Source organism: Takifugu flavidus, chromosome 5 (genome assembly GCF_003711565.1).
Source record: "Takifugu flavidus isolate HTHZ2018 chromosome 5, ASM371156v2, whole genome shotgun sequence".
Lineage (NCBI taxonomy): Eukaryota > Metazoa > Chordata > Actinopteri > Tetraodontiformes > Tetraodontidae > Takifugu > Takifugu flavidus.
In genome coordinates this window covers 12458511-12480592 of record NC_079524.1, presented here as the reverse complement: position 1 = coordinate 12480592, position 22082 = coordinate 12458511, and the positions used below count along the sequence as shown (strand labels likewise).

The window sequence follows — 22082 nt, the reverse complement described above, 5'->3', positions numbered from 1 at the left end:
TTTTAAGCAGCACAAAGCACTGTTAATGGGTCCTACAGCAGAGACGGGAAGAAACCAGTGTTAACTGGTTTACAAGAAGACTTAATCATTGGTTGTTTGCAGCATTGCACTCGTAAAATGATCCCCGATGCCTTCGAGGATTCAGCAACATTCTACACTAATGTGGGAGAAATCAGGTTTTTATAGCAATCGAGAACAAAGATGTCACATCAAAGCCTTTTATAGCTCTAATCCGGTCGAAGGCGCTCGACCAGTGCCCCCATTCTCGAGCATGAATTATAATCCCAAACACAAACTAACTCTAATGTGGCTTTATGTTTTATTTTCTCAGTTCTCCTAACAGAAGGTGGAGGGCTGGCATGTGATACAAAATAAAAACAGCATTTCAGAAGTTTGCTGCAAAAACCTAAAAGGGTTAAGAGCCCCGATCCCAGCCCGGCCCCCACGACCAATCCTGTAGATAAAAAAAATGCACATCTGGCTGCTCGGAGGCTGCTGTGAGATTATGCATAGAGACGGTCTTAAAAAATAAAAACAACAAAAAAAAGTGGTTAAGGTCAAATCCCAAGGGCGTCCTACGTGAGCAGCGCCGCCTGTGGAGGATCTTGAGGTACTCGCTGCGAGGCGGACAGCTTGGGTAAGGCTTCGTGGTGCTGAGAAAACGGAGCGGTGACGTTCCGAAGGCAGGCCGTAGGCGTAAAGCTCATGATCACAGCGCGGTTTTCCAATTTTCCCAGGGTGACGTCTTACAGGCGGTAAGATGCAGCATCAAAGGCTTCTCAGCACGCGTGCAGCCCCGTGCACAAGCTGGCGGCGGCAGGGAGAGTCACTGTTTGAAGGGGAAAGGCGCCGCTCCGAAAGGGTCGAGCTCCCCCGGCTGAGCGGGCTGCGGCGGCGGCGGCTGCTGCCCGCCCTGGACGACCATGTCCGTGAAGGGCACCGCCCCGAAATCATCCATCTCCCCGAGAGCGCTGTGCAAAGGCGCCGCCCAGGACTTCCCATTGGCCGCGTCGCCCTTGCCGTCGGCGAGACCTTGGTACTGTCCGTGCCGGCCGCCGTCCTGAGGATGGAACGGCCTGGCTCCAAAGGCGTCGACGTGGGCCTCGTCCCCCGGAAGAGGAGCTCCTCTGTCTTTGCCTTCGGCCATGGTGATGTCCACGCTGATGTTCTCTTTGGAGTCAGACGTGTTCAGGAACTCGTTGCTGCTCTGAGAGTCTCGCCGGCCGACCTTCTTGTGCCTCCGGACGCGCTCGGGCGTGCGGTAAGTTGGCTTGTTTGTCTTCCGGCCTCCGGTCGGCGTGCCGTGGTGGCGTTTTCCATTGCTGGCACCGGCGGCGGCCTCCTGCTTGGTTTTTCTCTGGCGCGATGAGAGTTTCTGGAGGCTGCGCTGCTTCAGCCGCTGCTGCTGAGGGCTGCTCGCCTCCTCCAGCGCCGTTCGGAAGATGTCTTCGGCGCTTCTGGAGGTGGAAGGGGGCGGGGCGGTGGTGCCGGCGTCGAAGGGGGAGAAGCCGAAAATGTCGATGCCGTCTGGAGATACCGGCGGCGTTTGGCCCATGGGAACGTCGCCGGTGCTCTTGCTCGGTTTGGAGAGGTTCCGGTTGAACGGCGCCTTGGTGAAGACGTCAAACTCGTCCACCGTCTTGTGCTCCTGGCTGACCTGGCGAAACGGCGCTTTTGCAAAGATGTCCGAGCATTCCAGAGGCCCGGTGGGCGCGCCCCCGCCCCCGCCCCCGCCCCCGCCCCCGCCCAGGAACGGGACCGCGCCGAAAGCATCCACGTCGTCCTCGGTTCTGGCTCTGCTTGGCGAGTTTGGGGGGGTGATCAGAGTCATGCCAGGATCTCTGTGAGGGCTCCCCCCGGTGGCGGCAGCTGGAGCCGCTTTAATGGCGGCAGGTTTCTTGGGGCGGCTTCTGACCCTGCTGGGGTCACAGTCCGAGTCTGAGCTGTGCTTGTCTTCGTCCTCCTCCCCCTCCTCCTCAGAGTCCATCAGGAGGGGCCTCTGTCCGATGTTCTCCGGCTCGGTGTCCTCGCCATGCTCGCTGTTCAGGCCTTCTTCCTCCTCCGGCTCCTCGTCCTCGCTGCTCTTCGGCGAAGGCGGATCGGACTCGAAGTCGCTGTCTGACTCCTCGCCCGGTCTGCAGTTGCTCTTCCTGCTTGGCTTCTGCTCCTTGAGGTGAATCTCCGGTTGCGCGGCGAGTTCCTCCCTCGTTTGCCCAGATCTGAGCAGATCAGCACCTGCAGAAGCAACAAACGCACAAGTCAAGAAGCAGCATTTTATTTTCGAAGTCTCCCTTTCTGGGACATGTTTCTTTGAGTCTCAAATCTGGATCACTCCGCTTAGGCCCGGGAAATCCGCAAAATGCAAATCCCAACAGTTTGTCCAAGATTGAAGCAGAAGGAAGAGCTAAGACGAAACCGGAGGCTTCAATATGGCCTGAAAGCTGCTCCGACTTTCCTCTTCAGACCCGGCAATAAGAGTGGGCTTAGCGGAAATGAAACGGCAGACCGGTTAATATCGGCGCCACTTTTAACTTCAAATCTCCCGTGAGGAGATTTAAGCCTTCAATCACAAACGAAGCTTTGTCCTGCTCGGCTCCTCACGCACGTTTGGGCATCTGCTGGAAACTTCGCTGCCGGTGTAAATTTGTTTTCAAGAGATTTGCATAACCCAGAAATGAGCCCAATTAGCAAGTGGATGTTCTCCAAATGTATTTAAAACAAACTGCAGCATTCAAGATGAGCCAATTTTATTGTTCCTATTAGAGGAAGAGGAGAACGGACCCCCTGCGGTGAGCACCAAAGCGGAAAACGCTCCGGTTTTAACAGGAACGATCGGAATTGGCCAAAAACGGATTTCTGACAAACGGAACCAGACCTGAGCGACAGAGAGGCTGCGGTGTGGCCGTTGTTCTCCTCAGAAGGAGAGCCGAGGAGACCATCTGACGCGCAGACTTGTTCCATTTCGGAGGGTAAAGGCAGAAGGATTACAGCCTTCTCTTTAAGATGAAGACGCAGAAACAGACACGTGACGCTTCTCACTTCTGACGGACCAGAAAAATCTGCCGGAGAGTCGTGACAGCAGGCGGCAGCTCAGAACAGCCGTCCAAAACCAGACAGCGCAACAAAAACCTGTCTGCTTATTAACAAGTTACTCATCTGAGTCACACTTTAATCCCAGAAAACTAAGAACTTTTTTCTTTTAGACTTTCCCATTTGGGTCAATAAGTGGAGAGTTAAACAAAAAAAAGAAATGTTAAGATTTTTGCTCATTATCATTTACAAACTGAATTTGTTACCGAATGTTCAAGTTATCCCACTATTACCATTTAAAATTTGATCTTTAAACAAATACGGTGCATTAAATGTTTTGAAAACAGCAGTTGTTTCTACTTAGCACCACCTAGTGGTGAGGATGCAGAATACAAAGATGTCACTTAAATAGAAGCATTAACCTTCAGAACTTTTGGCGTTTGCTGAAGAAAAAACATTTCTTTTCTGCATCCAGAAGCAGATTTATCAGGAAATTAGCTGTGGAGAATCAAGAGAGCCTCTGAGGAAGAGAGGTTGGTCCTGAGCTGACGGCAGAGCAGCAGTTCCATAAATCTGCTGCTACGTGAACAAAACAGCAGCGTCGAGTAAAGCTGCTTCCGTTTTGAGTGACACCTTTTGATTGAGTAACGTCTTGTGATTGCGACACGCGGTGATCGTTGGACCTTCTCAAAGACAGCCATGTTACCAGGAACATCTTGCATAGGGTGTAATGGTGGACGGGCTACACTCTTAGCTATAAAAAAGGAACCAACGTGAACATTGATTTGAATGTTTCCTTTTATTTATCAGTAACATTCTAGAAAGAAATACATTCACACAGAATCATACAGGATCTTTTACAGTCTGCTGCAAAAACAAAATGTAAAAAGACAATTTAACCCTCTGAGTTTGCTGTTGACAACGCGCACGTGTCAAAGCGCTCCAATCAGAAGTCCCCAGGACCCGACGTAAATCTTGAGACCCCGAAAAAGAAGCGAAAACACAGAAAACATAAAAACCAACACGCCCTCTAACTATTTGGATCATTCCTGGATGATATTTCACATTTTGCTGAACTGAAAAACATAAAAAGGAAACGAAAGTGCAGATAATGGCTCTGGTCCCTTTACTTTGATTTGTTTTTGGCTCTGATGGGACGTGTTGTCACTATCCACCAGTACACATGAACAAGATGTTTCTGAATATGGCTGTCTCGCTGAAATGGAGCAACGATCAGGAGCTAAAGCAGGCGTTAAATTTAAAAATAAATGAATAAAGCAGGCGGTGATGTATGCGGAGACATAAAAATGGCACCAAAAACAAACTTACCTTCAGATCAGGTAACATGTTTGTTCTAAAACAGGATGGATCGAGGGCGAGCCGCTCCCAGTCGCTGCCGTGAGGCGGAATAACGGCAGCAGAGGGAGGATCCCGTCATACAGCCCTTTAGGATTGTATGGATTATTAAGAAAACCTGTTTCAGGGACCGTGCCGCCCTCAGGCAGGTCCTGCCCATCTAAAAACATTTAATACTAATTTTCACTGCAAACTATAAAATCTCAGCTGCATTTAAAGAACATGAGAATAAACATCTGAGATTAAATATGGGGATGCTGCAGGAAATAAAAGGCACTTGGGTCGAGATGGAAAAAGTGAACACGTAGGTTCAAGTCTAACGAGGATTTTTTTAACAACTGAGGGCGAGAGCAGAGCGGAGCGGAGCCGGAGGCGGAGCCGCAGTCACAACCTCAGTGACCCGGAAGCTCAACAGGCTCATCTGAGGCCGGATAATCCTGGACCATCCGTTAGAGCAACTCTGACTGGGCTCGGTCTGACAAGACTGGGTCTGAATCAGGATGGAAACTGTAAATGAAGCCAAGCGACAAGTGATGGAAGCTGAAGCAGACTAAAACAAATGGTTACACTTGTGTTTCTTTCCAACTCCCCCCAAAAAAGTTGGTTAATTTGACCTTTTGGTTCAAAAATCATCCGATTGGCATCTTTAAAGTATTTCCACATCTACATTCAAGTGCTTAGAGGGTAATATTGCATTAGTTGGGTTCTACTCTATGTCTGTAGCCAGAAGACGTTGCACCAATGCAGCTTTTGTAACGACTGGAGATGAAAGTGGATCTTCTCCTCTAGAAAACCACCTTTTAGGCGTCAATGGCGTTACTCTAAACTGCCCACCAATATTAAAGAAGCAGGAAGAGCGCAAAGGCTCATAAGCTTATTGCTGCCGACAAGGTCACACACACATACACACACACAAAGTCACACAGACGATGATTTAACAACCGTCCTGATGGTTAGTGGAGCCGGACAAGAGCGGAACCGGGTGGTGACACCAGTCGAGGTGAGGATGTGTCAAACAGAAAAGACAGGATTTCATGTAAACGAGCGGCCGAGAGCCACAACTCAAGAAGTTCAAGTGTCGTCATTTCCCACCGACATGATGACAGGGCTGAGTGATGTTTTCAGCCATTCGCAGCCTTTTGAGTGACCTTTGACTGGACGAGCCTGTGTAAAGCTGCAGCATGACTGTAGGGGGCAGCACTGACACCACTCAGCCCTGATTAGTACCACAAACGTATGTTACACAGCAAGTTTTGTCTCGCTCAAGAAAGGACCGAAATCAAGATTGCATCACTGAGGCCCCCACAGATCTGGAACCGACTCGTCCGACCTCGAAGGGGACGTAACGCCACTTCAGCCAGAGTCACGCGCGTCCTCTGGCTCAAGTGGATCTAGTTTTGACAGACTGGTTTTAACTGTTTCCAGTAAAGGCTTGACATTGTCTCACGAGACTGACCAGCTGACTAATACTCTCACTCATCATTTCACATCATTTTTACTGGGGGATCTGTGGGGGGGGGTTGGCAGAGAAGCTGGACAGAGGGGGTGAAGGGATGGAGGAGGGAGGGACGGGCGGCTCCACAGTGTTGGGTCCTCATGGTAGAGACTCCTCTAAGACTTGCCTGCGCTGGCCACGAAGGGGACTGAACCAAACAAGTCCTCTGGTGGGAGGGGCTTGGTGGCAGTGGGCTGTGACTGGTCCTTGTCCACACTGGTCCTTCTCTCCTCTGGCTTTTCTGTGTTTAAAAAAAAGAAGTAAATACAATTAAGCAGGTTTATAAAATCCCCGACGCAACTGAGGATCAGCGAAAGGGACACTTGCTGGCTCTGAGCAGGTCAAACTCGCGGTCGAGTAGCTCCTCCTCCGTCAGCTTGGAGAAGTTGTCCTCCCCAAACGGGTTCCAGCCTGACATGTCGGGGGGGTTGGCTGGAGATGTGACCCCATCTGGAGCGAGCAGAGGGTTCCTGCCGCGGGGAAAGGTGAGCAGGAGTTAGCCGACCTTTGCCTGCTTCTATTTTAATGCACGTCTTTTAGGAGGTTACCTCGCATTTGCATATGAGGAATCCACAGGTGAGGGCCCCCCCATCTGACCTGGTCCAGCCCCTGCAGGGGGCGTAGTGGCATTATAGGAACCCAGCGGAATCTGGAACTCAAGAGGGGAGGAAATGTAGGGAAGATGCTGCTGCTGCTGCTGCTGCTGGACAAAAGCCGGTTGGTACTGCTGCAGCTGTCAGGGGAGGAAGAGGGGGAGAAGAGGGGGAGGGAATGAGGGACGGACCTTCCATTTTACGGTGAACAATGGTGGCAACAAGATGTAATGTTAGAAACCAGTTCTGGATTTGAAAAGCTGGGAACACGTGGAGGAAGGGGAGGAATGAGGGAATGAAAGTTGACTTAAAACTAGGTATAACCAACAAATGCAGATGTCCTTAAAAACCAGCTATTTATTTTTTTTAATCATGACTCTTTACGTAAAATAGCACCGAGCCATTGCCACGTGGCTGCTCTGCTACAGGAAGCAGGTCTTTCACAGCGAGTGTCTCAGGGGACGTGTATTCAGAGGTGTTTTCCTCTCCTGCATGTGAAATGCTTCATATGTCGGGCAGCAACGTGGCAGAAACTGCTTGATTTCACCCTCTGTTCCATCCCCTCGTGGCTCCGCTCAGACCAGATTGCCTCTGAAATAAAACAGATGGTACGCGCTCGTCGGGAAACAGACTAAAAATTGCGCCGCCCTGACAGTGCGCGTTTGGAGGACCTGTGTTTGTGTGTTTGATTCTGTGGCTGCGTAAATAGTAGTTGTTGGAATATTTGGACATAATCAGTAGGAAGTTTAAGCGTCTGCTTCCAATGGTGCTTGGCACCAGTGCGATGCTTCCTGACTGAAGAGGACTGGCTGCCAGTGCTGGGAACAGAGAGAGCAGTTTCAGGGCATCCTGACATTAAATGAAATGTTCCTCTGTGTTGTTTCATGCTGTGTCTCCATGTGTTTCACTGTCATTTGCTCAAACTATTTATTCCACTTTTGGATAGATTCTCCTGCTCTGAACTTCTTTCAGGCTTCTGATTGAAAAAGCCGTCCTGAAGAACTGAATCAGACTGGATGTCAATAGAAGTCATCCTGGCACTTTTGGCAACAGGCCCTGACCTCTGACAAGAACAGGACTCACCATGGCAGCATACTGGGCCTGGGCTTGAGCCTGGGCTTGAGCCTGGGCGACCTGCTGCTGGTACATTGGCTGCATCATCATCTGCTGCTGCTGTTGTTGGAGGAGGAGGGCCTGCTGCTGCTGCTGAAGCTGAAGGGACTGCTGCACAGCCTGTTGGTACTGGAAAAGGATGTACACGCATAGAAAAAATAAAATCACGACTCGAATAAATGCGAGAAAAGTTGTTAGAGTCAGAGTAGTGGGTGTACCTGGAGGTACTGGAGATGCTGTGCGCTGATATGCTGTTGCTGCACCGCCTGTTGTTGGTGGTGGTGATGCTGCTGCTGCTGCAGCTGCTGCAGGCGCAGGTCACCTGGTTGTAGCTGCTGCAGGACTCGGTGTTGCTGACTGCTCGGCGGAGGCTGCGCGGATGTCTGCCCTGGGGCAGGAGTGGGAGCTGACGGCACACATCAAGTTAGCAGAAAGGTAGTTTTATCCTAACGTATGAACACCCCAGCTGTTAAAAGGAAGAGAAAAGGTAGAACAAACCTTTCTGGCCATTGCTGACAGGCGCTGAAGGCACAGTCATCTTGACGGGAGTGACGGTGGTGAGGGGCAGGACGTTAGTGTTGGCTGCTTTTGGCCTCTGTCTGGGAGCTATTGAGGTTTCAGTCGGCCCCACTGAATCCGTTATTCTAGAAATGAGATGATGAAGCTATGAACCATGTTTCAGTTATCAGTATCGATATCTAAGGAATTCCAGAAAATACATTATATTGCTTCTTATACTTCATCTTACCTGGCTTTTGTCATGCTTTTCTTGGCAGCCACCTCACTGGCTGTTAGAGGTTCTGGGAGCGACGTGGGGATGGGGGATTTCTGGAGGAACGAGCAGGAGAACAGTGTTACCGAGCGTATCATCGAAAAACTAGAACTGCCTCGTGTTTGTGACTTACAAGGAGATTTGGCACTGGACAATCTTTTCCAGCTAATTTGAAGGCAAAGTAGGACACTTGGTAAATGTCTGGTCTCTTCTCTTGGTCTGGTTCGAGCATGTATCCTGGAAAATCCACACAGGTCATGAATGTTGGACACAGGGCAGCTCATTTCTTTGCCCACTAGGTGGCGATGTTGGTCCATTACAACGCATTAAGAAAGCGAAATAACATCAAAAGCAAACAAGGCTGCCATGACGGATCGGCCGTGACGAGTTCTTACATGCTTAAGTGGTGTAAAAGCAAAACAGTAAAAAGTAAAAACAGGACAAACACAGAAGTTATTCTGTCTGTGTAACACTAAAACAAGCCTGGGGCTACAAATTAGAGCACATAATAGGCTACAAATTAAATATTAATAAGATTAGTTCCCATGTGAAGCCCTCACTGTTTGCATTTTCAAACTCTGCACAGCGGCCAGTTGAACCGGCTCATTAACTAATTTTACACAGTTCAATTACAGTAAAATAGAAAATGAAAAGGATGTGGTAAAAGCAGTGACAGAGCAACAATTAATAGCTCAATTTGTCAGGTTACTCTCCAAATAGCTGCCAAGATTTTCAAACATAAATGTCCATTACAGAACTCATATTATGGTATCAAAACTTTTCAAGCGCAAACTTACTGATCAAAGAGTGCAACTTGAAGGAGAATTTGGAATTATCTGGAACGATAAAGGTTCCATCACATATGGCAACTTGACTCTCCCCAAATGGAAGTGTGAAGAAACACAGCTTGTACAACAAGCATCCAAGTGCCTGTGGAGAAAACAGAAAAAAAACAGAAGAACGCATGAACCAAGTTAACATGGGAAAAATGCCATTTCTCCCATAACTGGCGCTGCAAGTTTCTAAATTTTACAGTAAAACAGAACAGTTGGTCCTGTGGTTGGCCTGAACACCGACGGGCTGGATGATACCCACCGTTACCATTACTGGGACATGAGTGTGACTTACACAGAACAGAGCAGGACACCCACAGGTGATATTTGAATAACTGCTCTGCCGTGGCACCGCGTGTCCTGGCAGCTATGCGCTCTGTCATGGCTTTGGCATGTTTTGTAAACATTGTAACCATAAAAAATAGATGTATTTATACATCCACTTTACATGGCAAACACGCTCCATTTTTGGAAATGAAGCACTGATGCTAACAACACAGTTAGCATTTTCTCTACACAAACATCTCATGTAGCTGATGTCACAGGCTTAAAAAAGGAGGAATCGAGTCAAGACTGTCCAAAAACCAGCAGCACCTTGAAGAGAATACAACCCTAAATTACCGTAATTCCCGGACTATAAGCAGCTACTTTTTTACCTACACTTTAAACACTGTGGCTTATTCTACGGTGCGGCTTATTTATGGGTTTTTTCGTGGCGCACTATCACAAATATTGTGAATCAGTCATTTTTACTAACCCTCATCAACAAAGAAAATACTAGAAGAAAAGTATATGATGCGGCTTTTAAGTTAAAGGCGATCACTCTGGCGGTTGAAGAAGGAAATCGAGCTGCCGCGCGTAATCTTGGCATTACGGTAATCAATGGGGAGAAGGTGGAGACGCCAGCATAAAGAACTGATCCAAAGCAAAAGGACGACAAAAGCTTTTAGACGTAAACATCGCAGGTGGACCGAGCATGAAAACGTTCTGGAAGACTGGGTCAACACACAGAGAGCAGGCGGCCGCGGTGTTTCCGCTGGACAAATCAGACGGAAGGCAAAAGCAATCGCCAGCAGGTGCGCTCTGTAGTCCAGAAATTACGGCATGTCGTTTTTTCCCCAACCTCCAGACTACCCCGACATGCAGATGGACATTTTAACTTAACCTATATGACAGCTGTGCATTGGGCACCACACAAAAACAAGTGATTAAACATAGAACAGGAAGCCAGAATGTAGGTGGTAGTCCACAGGATGTAGCCCAGTTCCGATTTTGCTGCCTTCCTTCAACCAGAGGCCTGTTTTCGGTTCCTTCCTCATCGGTCACACATATATCATTATTTACCTCAGCACTGATTTTGTAGCAGCATGAATCAAGATCACAGAGCGTCAAATTTTATATTAGCGTATCGATGTTGTAAGCCTGGGCCAATATCTGCTGTCAAACTGGCCTGTGACATAGAAAACAGAAGAAAGGTGGAGGAAGAGGAGGGGTTGATCATTTGGCTGCCCGAGGCAAAGCAGGGGACGGAGAAAGATCAACAGAAACAAGAAGGGCAACCAGTCAGGGCAGGTGGCGCTGAGAATAGTACCAGGACAAACCAGCTCCACAGGTTATTACACCCCACAAACACCCATACACACACAGAGAGATCTTACCCATATATCAGCCTTAGTGGTGATGGCTTTCCCTGCATACAGGTTAATCATCTCTGGTGCACGATAGGAGAGGGTTGTGTACCTACGATGTGAAAGGTGCACTGGTAAAGACTGACAGGACAAAGTTCATATCAGAATGTACCACAAACATTATTTTTTAACTTCACCTGGAGCAGGAACCAAACAGAACTTCTTTAGCTTCAACTGAGTGTTATTTAAGAAATGAAGGCTGCACTCTTTTTGTGGCCTTTAACCATTGCGCAATCAGTCATTTGTTTAAAAGAAAAATCAGGTCAATTAATTACGTGTCAAACAAATATCAAGAAGCAGCGTCGGTCAGCGTTAAAGCCGGTTTCACACACTGCTGATAAGAGCCACACCTTCCACCATCAACATCCCTTAATAGCAGCAATAAACATGTGAAAAGTTAATCTGCTGCTCTGATTGGACAAATACACAGTGTACACAAGGCTGAGGTAATAATACGGAACAGAGCAGCAGGGTTAGGGTTAGGGTTAGCTCTAACCCTAACCCAGTGACAGAAAAGCTACTTACTTTTTGATTTCATCTTCCACAGCAGTCACTCCGTCTTTATGTGGTACCAAGATCTTGTGAGTGGCACTGCCGAAGTCGCACAGGACATAATTTCCCTGGTCATTCAGCAGGATGTTTTCAACCTGCCAACAGAGGAGTCGGACTCAATTTAGATCTCTTAGTGTCACGAAACAAGAAAGGAAATCAGAAAGGTGTTAAAAAAACAAACAGTAAGAGGATGTTTCGGCACAGTTCAGATTCAACGGCCCAAGGAAGAAAATAAGGAGGAGGAGTGTGTGAGGAACAACAGGGAAAATTATACCAAGTGCACAAGGAAAACTGAGCTAATGGAAGCACCAAAACGTGTCTCAATGCTGTTGACAGCTCAGGGTTAAGGGGCGTTTTTTGCACTCTCACTTCCCCTGGCAATGCGTGACTGGGCCTTTGTGGTCTTTTGTGTCCCTTCAATGTTATGTAAGCTGTGTAGGCTGGACAGATAGATGCAGACGGGAAACAGAGGACAGAACTGTGGAGCAGAAGGGACTGCACTGTTTAAAGCCCTGTCCAACTGGACGCAGTACAGCGGCCCACTGACAGGGCACAGAGGAGGATTCAGTCACGGTGGGAACCGCCAGCCCCCAAACATCAGCCGAATGGGAGGATCTCTGAAAACCTCTTGCAAAAGTCAAGTTAAGCGAGGAATTTCAGAAAGCACCAATTGTCGTGGCCTGTGTGGGGAAAAGGAGCAGAAAGAGGAAAAGATGGTAGATAACTAACAATAAGAAACCCATCTGGCGCAGGAAGTGGGGGAGCGGGAAAGGAAGCAGAGGAGCACTGAAGTAAATCCGGTGTGTCCTTCCTTCTGCTGAGCACAGTAGAGTTCCATCACTCAGGCCCAGACACAGCTGACGTTCAGTGTAAGGGATAAACGTCAGAAATGTTTAGGTATGATGGGACAAGAAGGATGAGCCCCTCTTCACCTTGAGGTCTCTGTGGATGATGGGAGTCTTGCACTGGTGCAGGCGGGCCACGGCCTCACACGCGTCACAGAAGATGTGGAGGACCTCGGCCTCACTGAAGCCCACGTTCAGCCTCTGGTTCATCTGCTTCACCACCTGACCTGCTGCAGAGCGAGAGGTGAAGGTCAGCTTCAGGGTTCTACACCAGTCATGGATCCAGGCTGGGACACCAGCATGTCTGTCTAACCCAGATACCTGCCAGGTGACCCCCACCAGATGCTCTAAGCGACTGTTGATTCATGAACGATCCCCATTTATAAGAATCATCACTAAGATTAAAACATGAAGGTCAGAGTTTTAGATGACCTTTACCTTTACAGTACTCCATGAGGATCAGGACCTCCCACACGCTGTCCGACACCACGTTGATGGTGGAATCCAGATAGTTAACGATGTTTTTATGACCCGACAGCTCTTTCTGCATCATAGGATGAAAAAAAAAAAAGGAACTCGTGAGTGCCAGAAAATCCAGATGAGCGCACTACATTTAATACAAACATATGCATTTAATGTAAAGTTTTTCTGTTACTGCGCAGAAAGTTTAATTGCATTTCTCTTGTGCCGTCTGATCACTTTATCGGCTCAATCATCGGTGATGGCAGCTTGAAAAGAGACACCGCTGCATGTTGTGGAAACGGACACACCTAAGGCAACGACTGTGACAGTGGCAGAGGTCATCCACGGAATAGAACAACAAAACAAAAATAAGCTCATAATGAACCCTAATCACACTTCCACGCCCATATCTGTGTAATGGAAACCAAGGCACCAATACACAGACAAAGAAGCGCCTCTCACCATAATGGTTATCTCTCTTTTGTAGATGTTTAAGTCTGGCACGTTGTTGACGTACATCCTCTTCAAAGCACAGCGCACTCCGCTGTGTGTGCGAGCCAGGAACACCACCGAAAAACCTCCTGGAAAACAAGAAAAAAAAACACATTCTAAATTTTTATGCTTGTTTTCTTATACTGCATGTAAATTAGCGTCTTGAGACTGAAAAGTAGATGCAACCTACATGGATCTCTATAAGGAACAATTCGGAAAACAGATGGGTTCTTTAAGGTTTACGGTGATTTTTTTGGGATGTTTCTCTGAAACTGTGTTCAGTTACTCAAGCTTGGAGTCAATGAAGGAACTATGCTTGTGGGGTGAATATAGAGCGCTGGGAGCAACTGGGAGTTTCAGCTGGCTGCCGTTATCTGTTGTTACTGCCTAGTATGCATGAATGACGGTGGTGGGATGGTCCCCTGGCCTGGTTGGTCCATTTGGTCTCAGCAGGTATTAGTTAGGTATAAGCAAGATGGGAGGAGAAAGGAAGCAGAGCGTGAATGCAAAACCCATTTAGAATATTTCTATCTATTTTCTATCTAGTTGAAGCATATTGAATTTAACCATCCTTCAGTCTAATCAGGCCGGTCTGCGTCTCGGCAAACAGCCGACACAGGCGCTGGAGCCATTAGAGAGACATTAAATCTGGAGAGAATCACATTTCTGTGGCACCTCTGAGGAATCAAAATAAGGGTAACAAAGTACATCTGTATTTGTCATGGACATAAATATATGAGCTTCAGATATGGATCAAAGGCAGTTTTTCTGGCATTTCAACAACGGTCGACAGATACAACAACAGATACTCCTCCAAAGTGCACGAGTCAAAATGTTTCACCCTCCCGTCTTTGTGTGTATTGATTTACCTTATTTTGTCCTGTGCACTTAGGTTGACATAATGGTCTTTCCAGGCTGCAGCCCAGACTTTAATTCATTTTCTGTGATGAAGCAGCATGAATGAATGCAGAGGTCCCCCCCAGAGACTTAAGAGCAGGAGGTATTTATTTATTTATTCTTGTTAAAGATCTACTGTATGGAAGAAGGTATGCAAGAAGCAAAGATGAATTTTAAGGGAGACGAGATTCCTGTGTGCACCCCTCTGGATTTATTAAAGCAAACTGCATTAACTAACGAGGCTGTTACATGATAAAGGGGCAAAACCAACTGGACACCCTAACCCCAAGTCTCCAGGAAGACTTGGTCATGATGAGCTGGAAGTGTGGGATAAGAGGGATCACCTGCATTAGAAGAGCCGCTCTGGTTACATGATTATAAAGATATCTACACCTGGACTGGATAACCAGTCTACCTCTGACTCAGATGGGGGTTTGCTACCAGTATTGTCCACAGACAATATTTCAACAACTTGACGGAATCATGGAGATAATCAGACAGCTGTCAGCTCTCAGTTACCGTTCTAACACTACTCCAGTCCTCCCCCTCAGTTCAGGGACGCTGGAGGGGCCCCGGCACCATATTCTCACTGAATCCTCATGCTGTGGCTCCAGCTGCCTCTCACGTCTACGCCAGCCACGGAAGTGGAAGTTATGGAGGGTGTTGTTCCCCTGAGTGGCCCTCAGTGGAACCATTTGTTTTAGAAGAGCTGTGAGCCCAGAAGGAAACAACAGTTCCCTCAGCGTCAAGGAGACAGAATTCAACCGATGATGGAATAATAGGATTAGCAGAAACACCAACCACAATACAATGACACTGCAAAAACCATCATATTACCAGAGACTTGCACAAAAACAACATTAGAGTGTAATTGATTGATACAAACTGGCAATGAAAGAGTCAAAAGCATAGAATTACAACAACAGAGTGTCTGATATTGACCTTGAACAAAAAGTGTTTGAACGGCACATTCAAATATTTATTTTTAAAGGTTGGAAAACAGTCAATTCTGGCGTTTTTCCTGGAGCTAATGCATCAAACTGCTGTTCAGAGCAGCTAAACACCAACTACGTATATCTGCATCGGTGGAGCAAAGAGTAAATCCCTTATTCAGATGTTGATATCACAGCTTTTTAACTGCTGAACGGTGATAACTGCAAGACACCCCCCCCCCACCACCACTAACTGTAACTGTGGTTACTGGAAGTTGTCACCGGGGACTCTGATATCACTGTTGCATGCAGTGCAAACAGCACTGAAGCAGACCTGAGAGAAGATCCACAGCCTTGGGCCACAGATGACAGTGACAGAGATGATACCGTCCATCTGCAGATGTTCTTCTCATAAGGGATGATGTCATCTATGAAAACAGACTGCTCTCCATTTCAGCTTCTTTAAAAACTACCAAGATTTAGGTTTCATTCCCTCAGCAGTGGAGCTGCTTTTACAAGAGAGGCACTTCAGACCATCTTAAGGCTTTACAAGTCTTCACACTAGCTTAGGGCTTAAGTGTGTCCCATGTTTGCACTTTAAACATAGCTCTCATCTTGCTTCAGTTAGCATTAGCCAACATATTAAATGGTAAGGATGGTTTTGTAGTTATTAAATGATCGTCATCTTTCCGCAGGACAGGAATTATTAATTCAAAATAAATTGTGTCTAATGTAGAACTTTCCATGGGTTAGCATTAGGGCAACATCTGCAGCCTGACAGCAGATAGCTGGAAAACCCCGGTGACTGCTGGCTGTTCCACGAGACAATGGGCGACGCCGCTGTGATGGCGTCACTCGTGTTCTAACTGGGGTTCCGTCCCCTGATGCATCAGGCCCCATTATCAACATGGTTGATAATGCTGCTGCTTCTGCACAAAGCAGAGCCAACAAATTCAGCTTCGCTCAGCACATTTCCATTTGGTCAACAAGGGCCGGTGGTGGGCGGACAAAAGTTTGTTTTCTGACCGTCACATGAGAAAAGCAGAACAATCTGGCGTCTTTTCATATACCGCTACGTCTTCCTGTATCAGTTCCACGCTGCAGAACTAATTAGAATCTGTGCGATTTGCTGATCATGTCAGCCCACAACCTACTTTAGATTAGATTGAAATGAATAATTCAGTCCCAGTTCAAGCAGCAATACTCAAATCTGTCCTTGTAACCCACTTTGAGACCAGTGTCATTTAACACTTCTTTGGTCCTTCTATCGTCACTATAATGACACTTTGAAAAGTACTACTGGCATGATTTGTCAGCGCAAAAATAGAGAAGTTCTGGTTTTCAGCATGCAGCTGTGAAATTCTGCACTCCGAAGTTTTCTCTGAAAGAACACAACACCACCATCTCACATTTCCTAGACCTTTTAAAGGTCTTTTTCCCTACACTGAAGCGGCGAACCAACGACCGATTTAGATTTAATACACAGCTTTATCATCTCTCAGCACCGTTGACACAAAGACAAGTCTGATAGTTGTTCAGGCGGTGTCAGGTTGGCAGGGTGAGGAGATAATCATGGTAGCTGCAGGTCAGACCTCTCCTTTCTGACAAATGAACCCCCAAAGTGAACAGTGAGATAGTGGAGTTAACATGAATAAAATATGAAAGATATGTCCCGTCAGGGGGAGGGACGGAGCAGCTGAGAGCTTTAGCTGGGCAGTTGTTCTAATCTCCGGGTGAGCGATTTGGTTACGCGGCACCCGGAACCTATAGAACTCAGCAGAGAACCAAATCTGGAGCCTAGTGACAACTGCTGACTCAGGCCACAGCTTCCCTCACCTTCTTATCTGCACGCCATCTAATTTGCACCGTGACTCAGGTGCACGACATAAAACACTTTCAAAGACGGGTTCGAGTGTGTGAACCATTTGTAATAGCCAGGCCATAAAAGGAAATTTGTGTCAGGCAGCCTTTTTTTTTTTTAAATTATTCTGGTTTAGGCTTTCACGTCAGCGCTCATACATCTAAACTCAACAACAATACAGCAGATAGCTGTCAAAAAGTGAAACCAAATGACAGCAAGGCCGATTGCGAGGGGGAGTCAAATCTGTGTGCTGGCAAACATGCACAAAGGCTAAAGGCTGCCTGGTTTTTGACAGAAAACCGTTTGCCTTCCTCCTTTTAGGTGATACGGTCTGCGGTTTCAAAAGGAGGACCGGACGGTAACAGAGGGGCACAGAGAAGGCGTGAATGAGCCAGCACAAAGGCAGCAACCAGCAATCGCACGACCAAGTGCTGCACCGTACCAGCATTTGATTTACAGTGCTAGAATAAGAAACACAAAAGGACACAAAGTGCCTATTCATCAGCGGGAGCGTGTTATAATAATGTTGATGAGATGCATTCTCTTCATTCTTTCCAGCAAACAGGAAAATGGGTCACAAAAAAACAGAATTAAACAGTGTTCCTGTCTGCAGTGCCATGAGAAATCAAGCTGTACAGACTAAACTCAAACTGGAAGGAATGCCTGCGGCAGAAGTGGTATCAAAATCGGTGTCAGTTTAAGAGTGATAACACGCGCGTGCAGAGTGAAAGCAGCAGCTTGTCCTGGTCATGTGCAAAATCTGAACTTTGCCTTATTATGAACTGCAGGGGAAACATTTGCTCGAGTGAGGAAGTTGTGTAGTCAGCATGTTTAGAAAAAAGAAGCTTTTCTATGTGTTGTGACTGACGTGTGACTCCAGAGTGCATGCTGGTCCTCAAAGGAGCAGTCAGCCTTCTGCTGAGCTTTACTCATCTCAACATATGAAGGCAACTCAAATTACAGCAAAATGGTGCCTTAATACATGGGGAAATGAAGGTTGCTCAATACGGATGCATATATAGTTTTGTAACCGATTAGTATCAGTGACAATGGCCCTGGAGGAAGCAAATCAGAAAAGCCATCACATTTTTCATCGCCAATAATCCGCACCTCTATGCCATTATTCAGAACCAGGAGCCTTTTGCTCTGATGCACACATCCCATAGTTTAGTTCATTTTCTATATTGTGAGGAAAAAGAAAAACCCAGGCGCACTGAGCCCAAATCTTCCTCTTTAAGAGGGGAAAAACTGGTGTTTTACAAGGACTAACTGGCATGTAAACATGAAGTGTTTACCTTTTACCTGCAGGAACAGCAGCCACACGACAGATGTGCGCTGTGAAAAAGAAATGACAGGAGGGCCGCTACGTGTGATAAGGTGACAGCAGGCCCTGCTGGAGGGGGTCATTAACTGATAATGAGTGGGGCTGGTTTTTAAAATGCGTTTAATTTTCCAAAGTATAACCCAGAAATTGAATACAAAAGGCCTGTAATAACAGGACTGTGCACCGACAGGTTCATCACTGCACAGAGTGCATTTATACGAGTGTTACGCTCACTTTCTGGCAATCTCAATATGAATATGACCTTCACATCACATCCTCCTTTATAACCTTGAAGATGGCAGCATGTTAGTGCTGGGCGGGTGTAATCCTTCACTGAAACACAGCTAAAACTGGATGGTGTTCAATAGTCTCGACTCCTTTCCTCTGCATGTTCCACCATCATTACACGGCTGGTCTCAGGCTTGTTCAGACCATTTGCTACGATTTTGCCACTGATACTGATCAGAAAATATGGCTCCAGGGATGAGATAAATCCACATCACTAAGATTTTAATTTTCAATTTAATTCAACAATATATTCCTTGCTTTGGTTATTGGGTTTAATATTAATAGAACAGCAATGGTTATATATATATGACAGTTGTGGCCAAACACAGATAGGGTTTAAATTTAAAGAAAGCAGAAGTACTGCCTGACAGGACGTGTCCGGTTCTGATGTGTCATTTTTTGTGTTCCTCTCGGTGACAGGAGCAAAGATAGAGCTGCAGAGAAACCACAGATCCTAACGAGTGAGGGGAAATGATAATAATCCAGCTCAGAGTAGGAACAGAGCGACTCAGCAGAGCGTTGAAACCAAGACAATCATATTTTTGCAGTAATGTAACACTTCACACTGGTCTGAACATCATTTAAACTGCGGTTTCCTCGGCCCAATCCCACAATGTTTCCAATTTTCTCCGAGCAAAGTAGATTTAAGCCTTTGTTTGGTTTGAATGGGGTCATGTTTGTTACAGCAGCAACACAAGTGAGAGAAGATGATAAGACATGCTAAGCCTTTGAGATGCGTGTCAAACCTCTCATATCTCAAACCTGCGCTCGTGTGCAGACTGAACAGTAACGGGACAAAAGCAACGACCAGCACACGCGTCTGTGTTTCTACCTGTCTGACAGACAATAACTCATTTGTGTGGACACAAGGATAAACCACACCAGGTCATCAGATCATTACACGCCTTATTAAGCATCTCTGTTAATCCTATTGCGTCACCGATGGGGAATCAAGAATAAGTCTGGAAGATGGCCGTTTGCTTTGCTTACACCTGACAGATGAACTTTAACAGCAGCCTGAGGCACGCTTGTTGGTTAAGCGTCTGTTTTTAACGGCGGAGCGTGCCAGTGAAGGGCATGGTTACAGCCGGAACAATACAGCAGACGGCTGGTTCTCACCCGAACGATGAGCAACGGTCACCACAACCTTGTGCTTCTGCTCCGAACACCAACTGCAGCCACGTCACATGACTTTAAGACAACAACACAAACTCGTGACCGGCCGCTCGTTATAGTTTGAGAAATCTAATGATATCGTCGTTTGACCTTTGAAGACAATCAAGTCGACTGTGCATTTTCAGTTCAGATTACTCTAAAATATTTTAGTCATTAGCAAAATTTATTTCAGGTATTTTCACTTTATATTTCATTTGAAGGTTACGGTGAAATGCTGCCAATTTCAGTTTTCCAAGTTTATATTCTTTAGCTGACCTTGGTGTGAACATATTCCCAAGGAGACAGATTTTCAATAATCATTTAGTTGATTTGTATGCGCAATATGTCAGAACTATCCGACAGAAGCCATCATCAATCCTCAAAGAGACCAGTAAAGTTCTTTACAGCTCAATGTATTAGTGACACATTGTGCTGGTGAAAACCTACGATGAAACGGTGCCAGGAATGCTTTCTTTAAAGTCACCCGTCAGCGTGAAACCTGGGTTTCCTCGTGTTCTCCCTCTCTGAAGGCTCGCAGGTAAATATCTTCCAAACCTGCTGCTTTGTCGAGCTAGAAAGGATTATTATTTTTTTACATTTAAAAGGAAACTGCAGCATCTATGAAGAGGAGAGGCAGTGATGAGACGGATATTTCACAACCCACCCTTTATGTTGCTTAATGCCCTTTTAACCAGGAAGTTTCATCATTACTCCATCTAATCTCATACCTGCGGGAGGACAACTATTACTTCCATGAAGGAATCGAGCACAGTTTTCTGTTCCGTGCCACATTGTTGACACAGGAGGTTAGGACCCTTCTTATCCTGGAAGCAAACCCCCCCCCCCAGTGAAACTGGGTGGAAACCACAGCCTATGCTATATGCTGCCAGCATTATCTCCTACTTTTCAAAGTTTATCAAGCAACAAGAAGATATTCCAATCACCTTTGCGGTATTTAATGGAAAATTAGGAGACATTCTTGGGTGGAGGGGTTTCTCTTAGCAACTAAAACTAATTACCGACCCATGAATGGATCAAAGCTGGACCAGTTGCTTCATTGTCTGAGTTACTGTCTAAATAGGGGCTGACGGGTGTGTCCCGGAACATTTAATGGCCTTCGTGCACCAAAAATGACTCCAAGACTTTGGTTTTATGCTCACATGAACATACATACCCTCTGCGACGAGCTCTTCCACGGTGACTTGATACCGTCCGACCGCGAACACTTTCCCGAAGTAGCTGCTGACCCCAGAGCTGGACCCGGACCCGGACACACCTCCGAGCCCGCCGCTCTCGGACTTCGGCATTCTGGAAAACTTCTTCATCGTTTCGCCTTTTTTTCTGCCGCCAAAAGCAGTCTTCGTTCAGTGGAACATTAACCACGATCTGTAGAGTAGCTTAGTGGTGTCCGATGTATCCTATCTACTTATCTGGAATCGGTTCTTCTGCGTGTCCCGCATCTGGTGATTCTGGAGGGACTACTGGCTGACGGGTAAAACATGGAAGCCAGTCAGTGGATGGTGGCGCCCCGTCGTTGTTCGACTATTCGTACCCGTGTCAACATCCACTCACAAATGACCGAGAACTGTCATAAGTCGATTAATCGAGGGGAACATCATTCTAGTTGGTGGCAGCGGATAATAGCTTCTACTGTCACAACCCTCCGTGGACAGAAAGGCAGTAGAGAATCACACGTTAGCTGGCAGTGGCGTTGATAACGCCTGGTCCGGAGACTACGAACCCCTCCGAGGAATATGTCCAACTTATCGGACCGCCGAATGCAGCTTTCTCGTTGTCAGCGTCACACACGGCGGCTGGTTCGCTTCACTCGAGGCTGGTTAGCTCGGTAGTTAGCTGCTAGCGATTTTTATTTGCTAGCCGCCACAGCGGTTCCTCTTTAAGACGAGCAAGCCCGAGTGCAGGTGGGCTGACAAAGTAGCGAGCCCGAACCTCACCCGAGTCTGCCTCTATTTCTCCACAGAAAACCACTCAAACGAAGTCGTTTAAAAAGGCTTTGCCCGCCTCATCTCCACTCACCTCAGTGTCATTTTTGTGGAGCGTCACTAACTTCTCGTGACTGAACAATATTAGCTATAAAACAAGTGGGTGGTTGTTATTTACCCAAAGAGCGTGACAACCTAGCCTGACGTGACTCCGCCCATCCTCTTATTCTGATTGGTGGAGATATGAATAGTATGGAAGCCCATGAGTGACAAAACGATTAAAATAAATGAATGGGCGCTTGAAATGTCTTCCGGCTTGGTTTAGAGAAATTCTAGCTTGACTTTTTTCCAGCAACGTTAACAGTTTTATGAATCGTTTTTACACAATACACCGTGTACAAATATTAACATTGTTTTACACGGTAACTTTTTAGTGATGTAGTCCTGGGGG

The 22082-nt window shown here is 46.7% G+C and overlaps 1 protein-coding gene across 3 annotated transcripts; it reads right to left on the bottom strand.

The window, feature by feature from the left end:
* Positions 1-296: 296 nt before the first annotated feature.
* On the bottom strand, positions 297-21842 carry bmp2k (BMP2 inducible kinase). 3 transcript variants are annotated; one of them, XM_057032279.1, is made up of 16 exons: positions 20863-21842; positions 13202-13320; positions 12716-12821; positions 12365-12507; positions 11406-11527; positions 10851-10932; positions 9157-9289; positions 8493-8596; positions 8336-8415; positions 8086-8231; positions 7806-7993; positions 7558-7716; positions 6430-6614; positions 6209-6351; positions 6009-6122; positions 297-2235 (listed from the first exon to the last, which is right to left on the bottom strand). In XM_057032279.1, the coding sequence occupies exons 1-16, from the start codon at positions 21011-21013 to the stop codon at positions 827-829; spliced, it is 3384 nt and encodes a 1127-aa protein (XP_056888259.1). In that variant the 5' UTR covers positions 21014-21842; the 3' UTR covers positions 297-826. The 3 variants fall into 3 exon arrangements, with proteins under 3 accessions (XP_056888259.1, XP_056888260.1, XP_056888261.1); XM_057032280.1 differs by lacking the exon at positions 20863-21842 and adding an exon at positions 13422-13580; XM_057032281.1 differs by lacking the exons at positions 12716-12821; positions 13202-13320; positions 20863-21842 and having other exon boundaries at positions 10851-10961; positions 12365-12442.
* Between the last annotated feature and the right edge of the window lie 240 nt (positions 21843-22082).

Coding starts and splice junctions, on each gene's coding strand:
- bmp2k (XM_057032279.1), bottom strand. CDS start 21,013: ATGAAGAAGTTTTCCAGAATGCCGAAGTCCGAGAGCGGCGGGCTCGGA. Junction 13,321..20,862: donor GGAAGAGCTCGTCGCAGAGG/GTATGTATGTTC, acceptor CTTGTTTTCCAG/GAGGTTTTTCGGTGGTGTTC. Junction 10,933..11,405: donor GTGGAAGATGAAATCAAAAA/GTAAGTAGCTTT, acceptor TTCACATCGTAG/GTACACAACCCTCTCCTATC.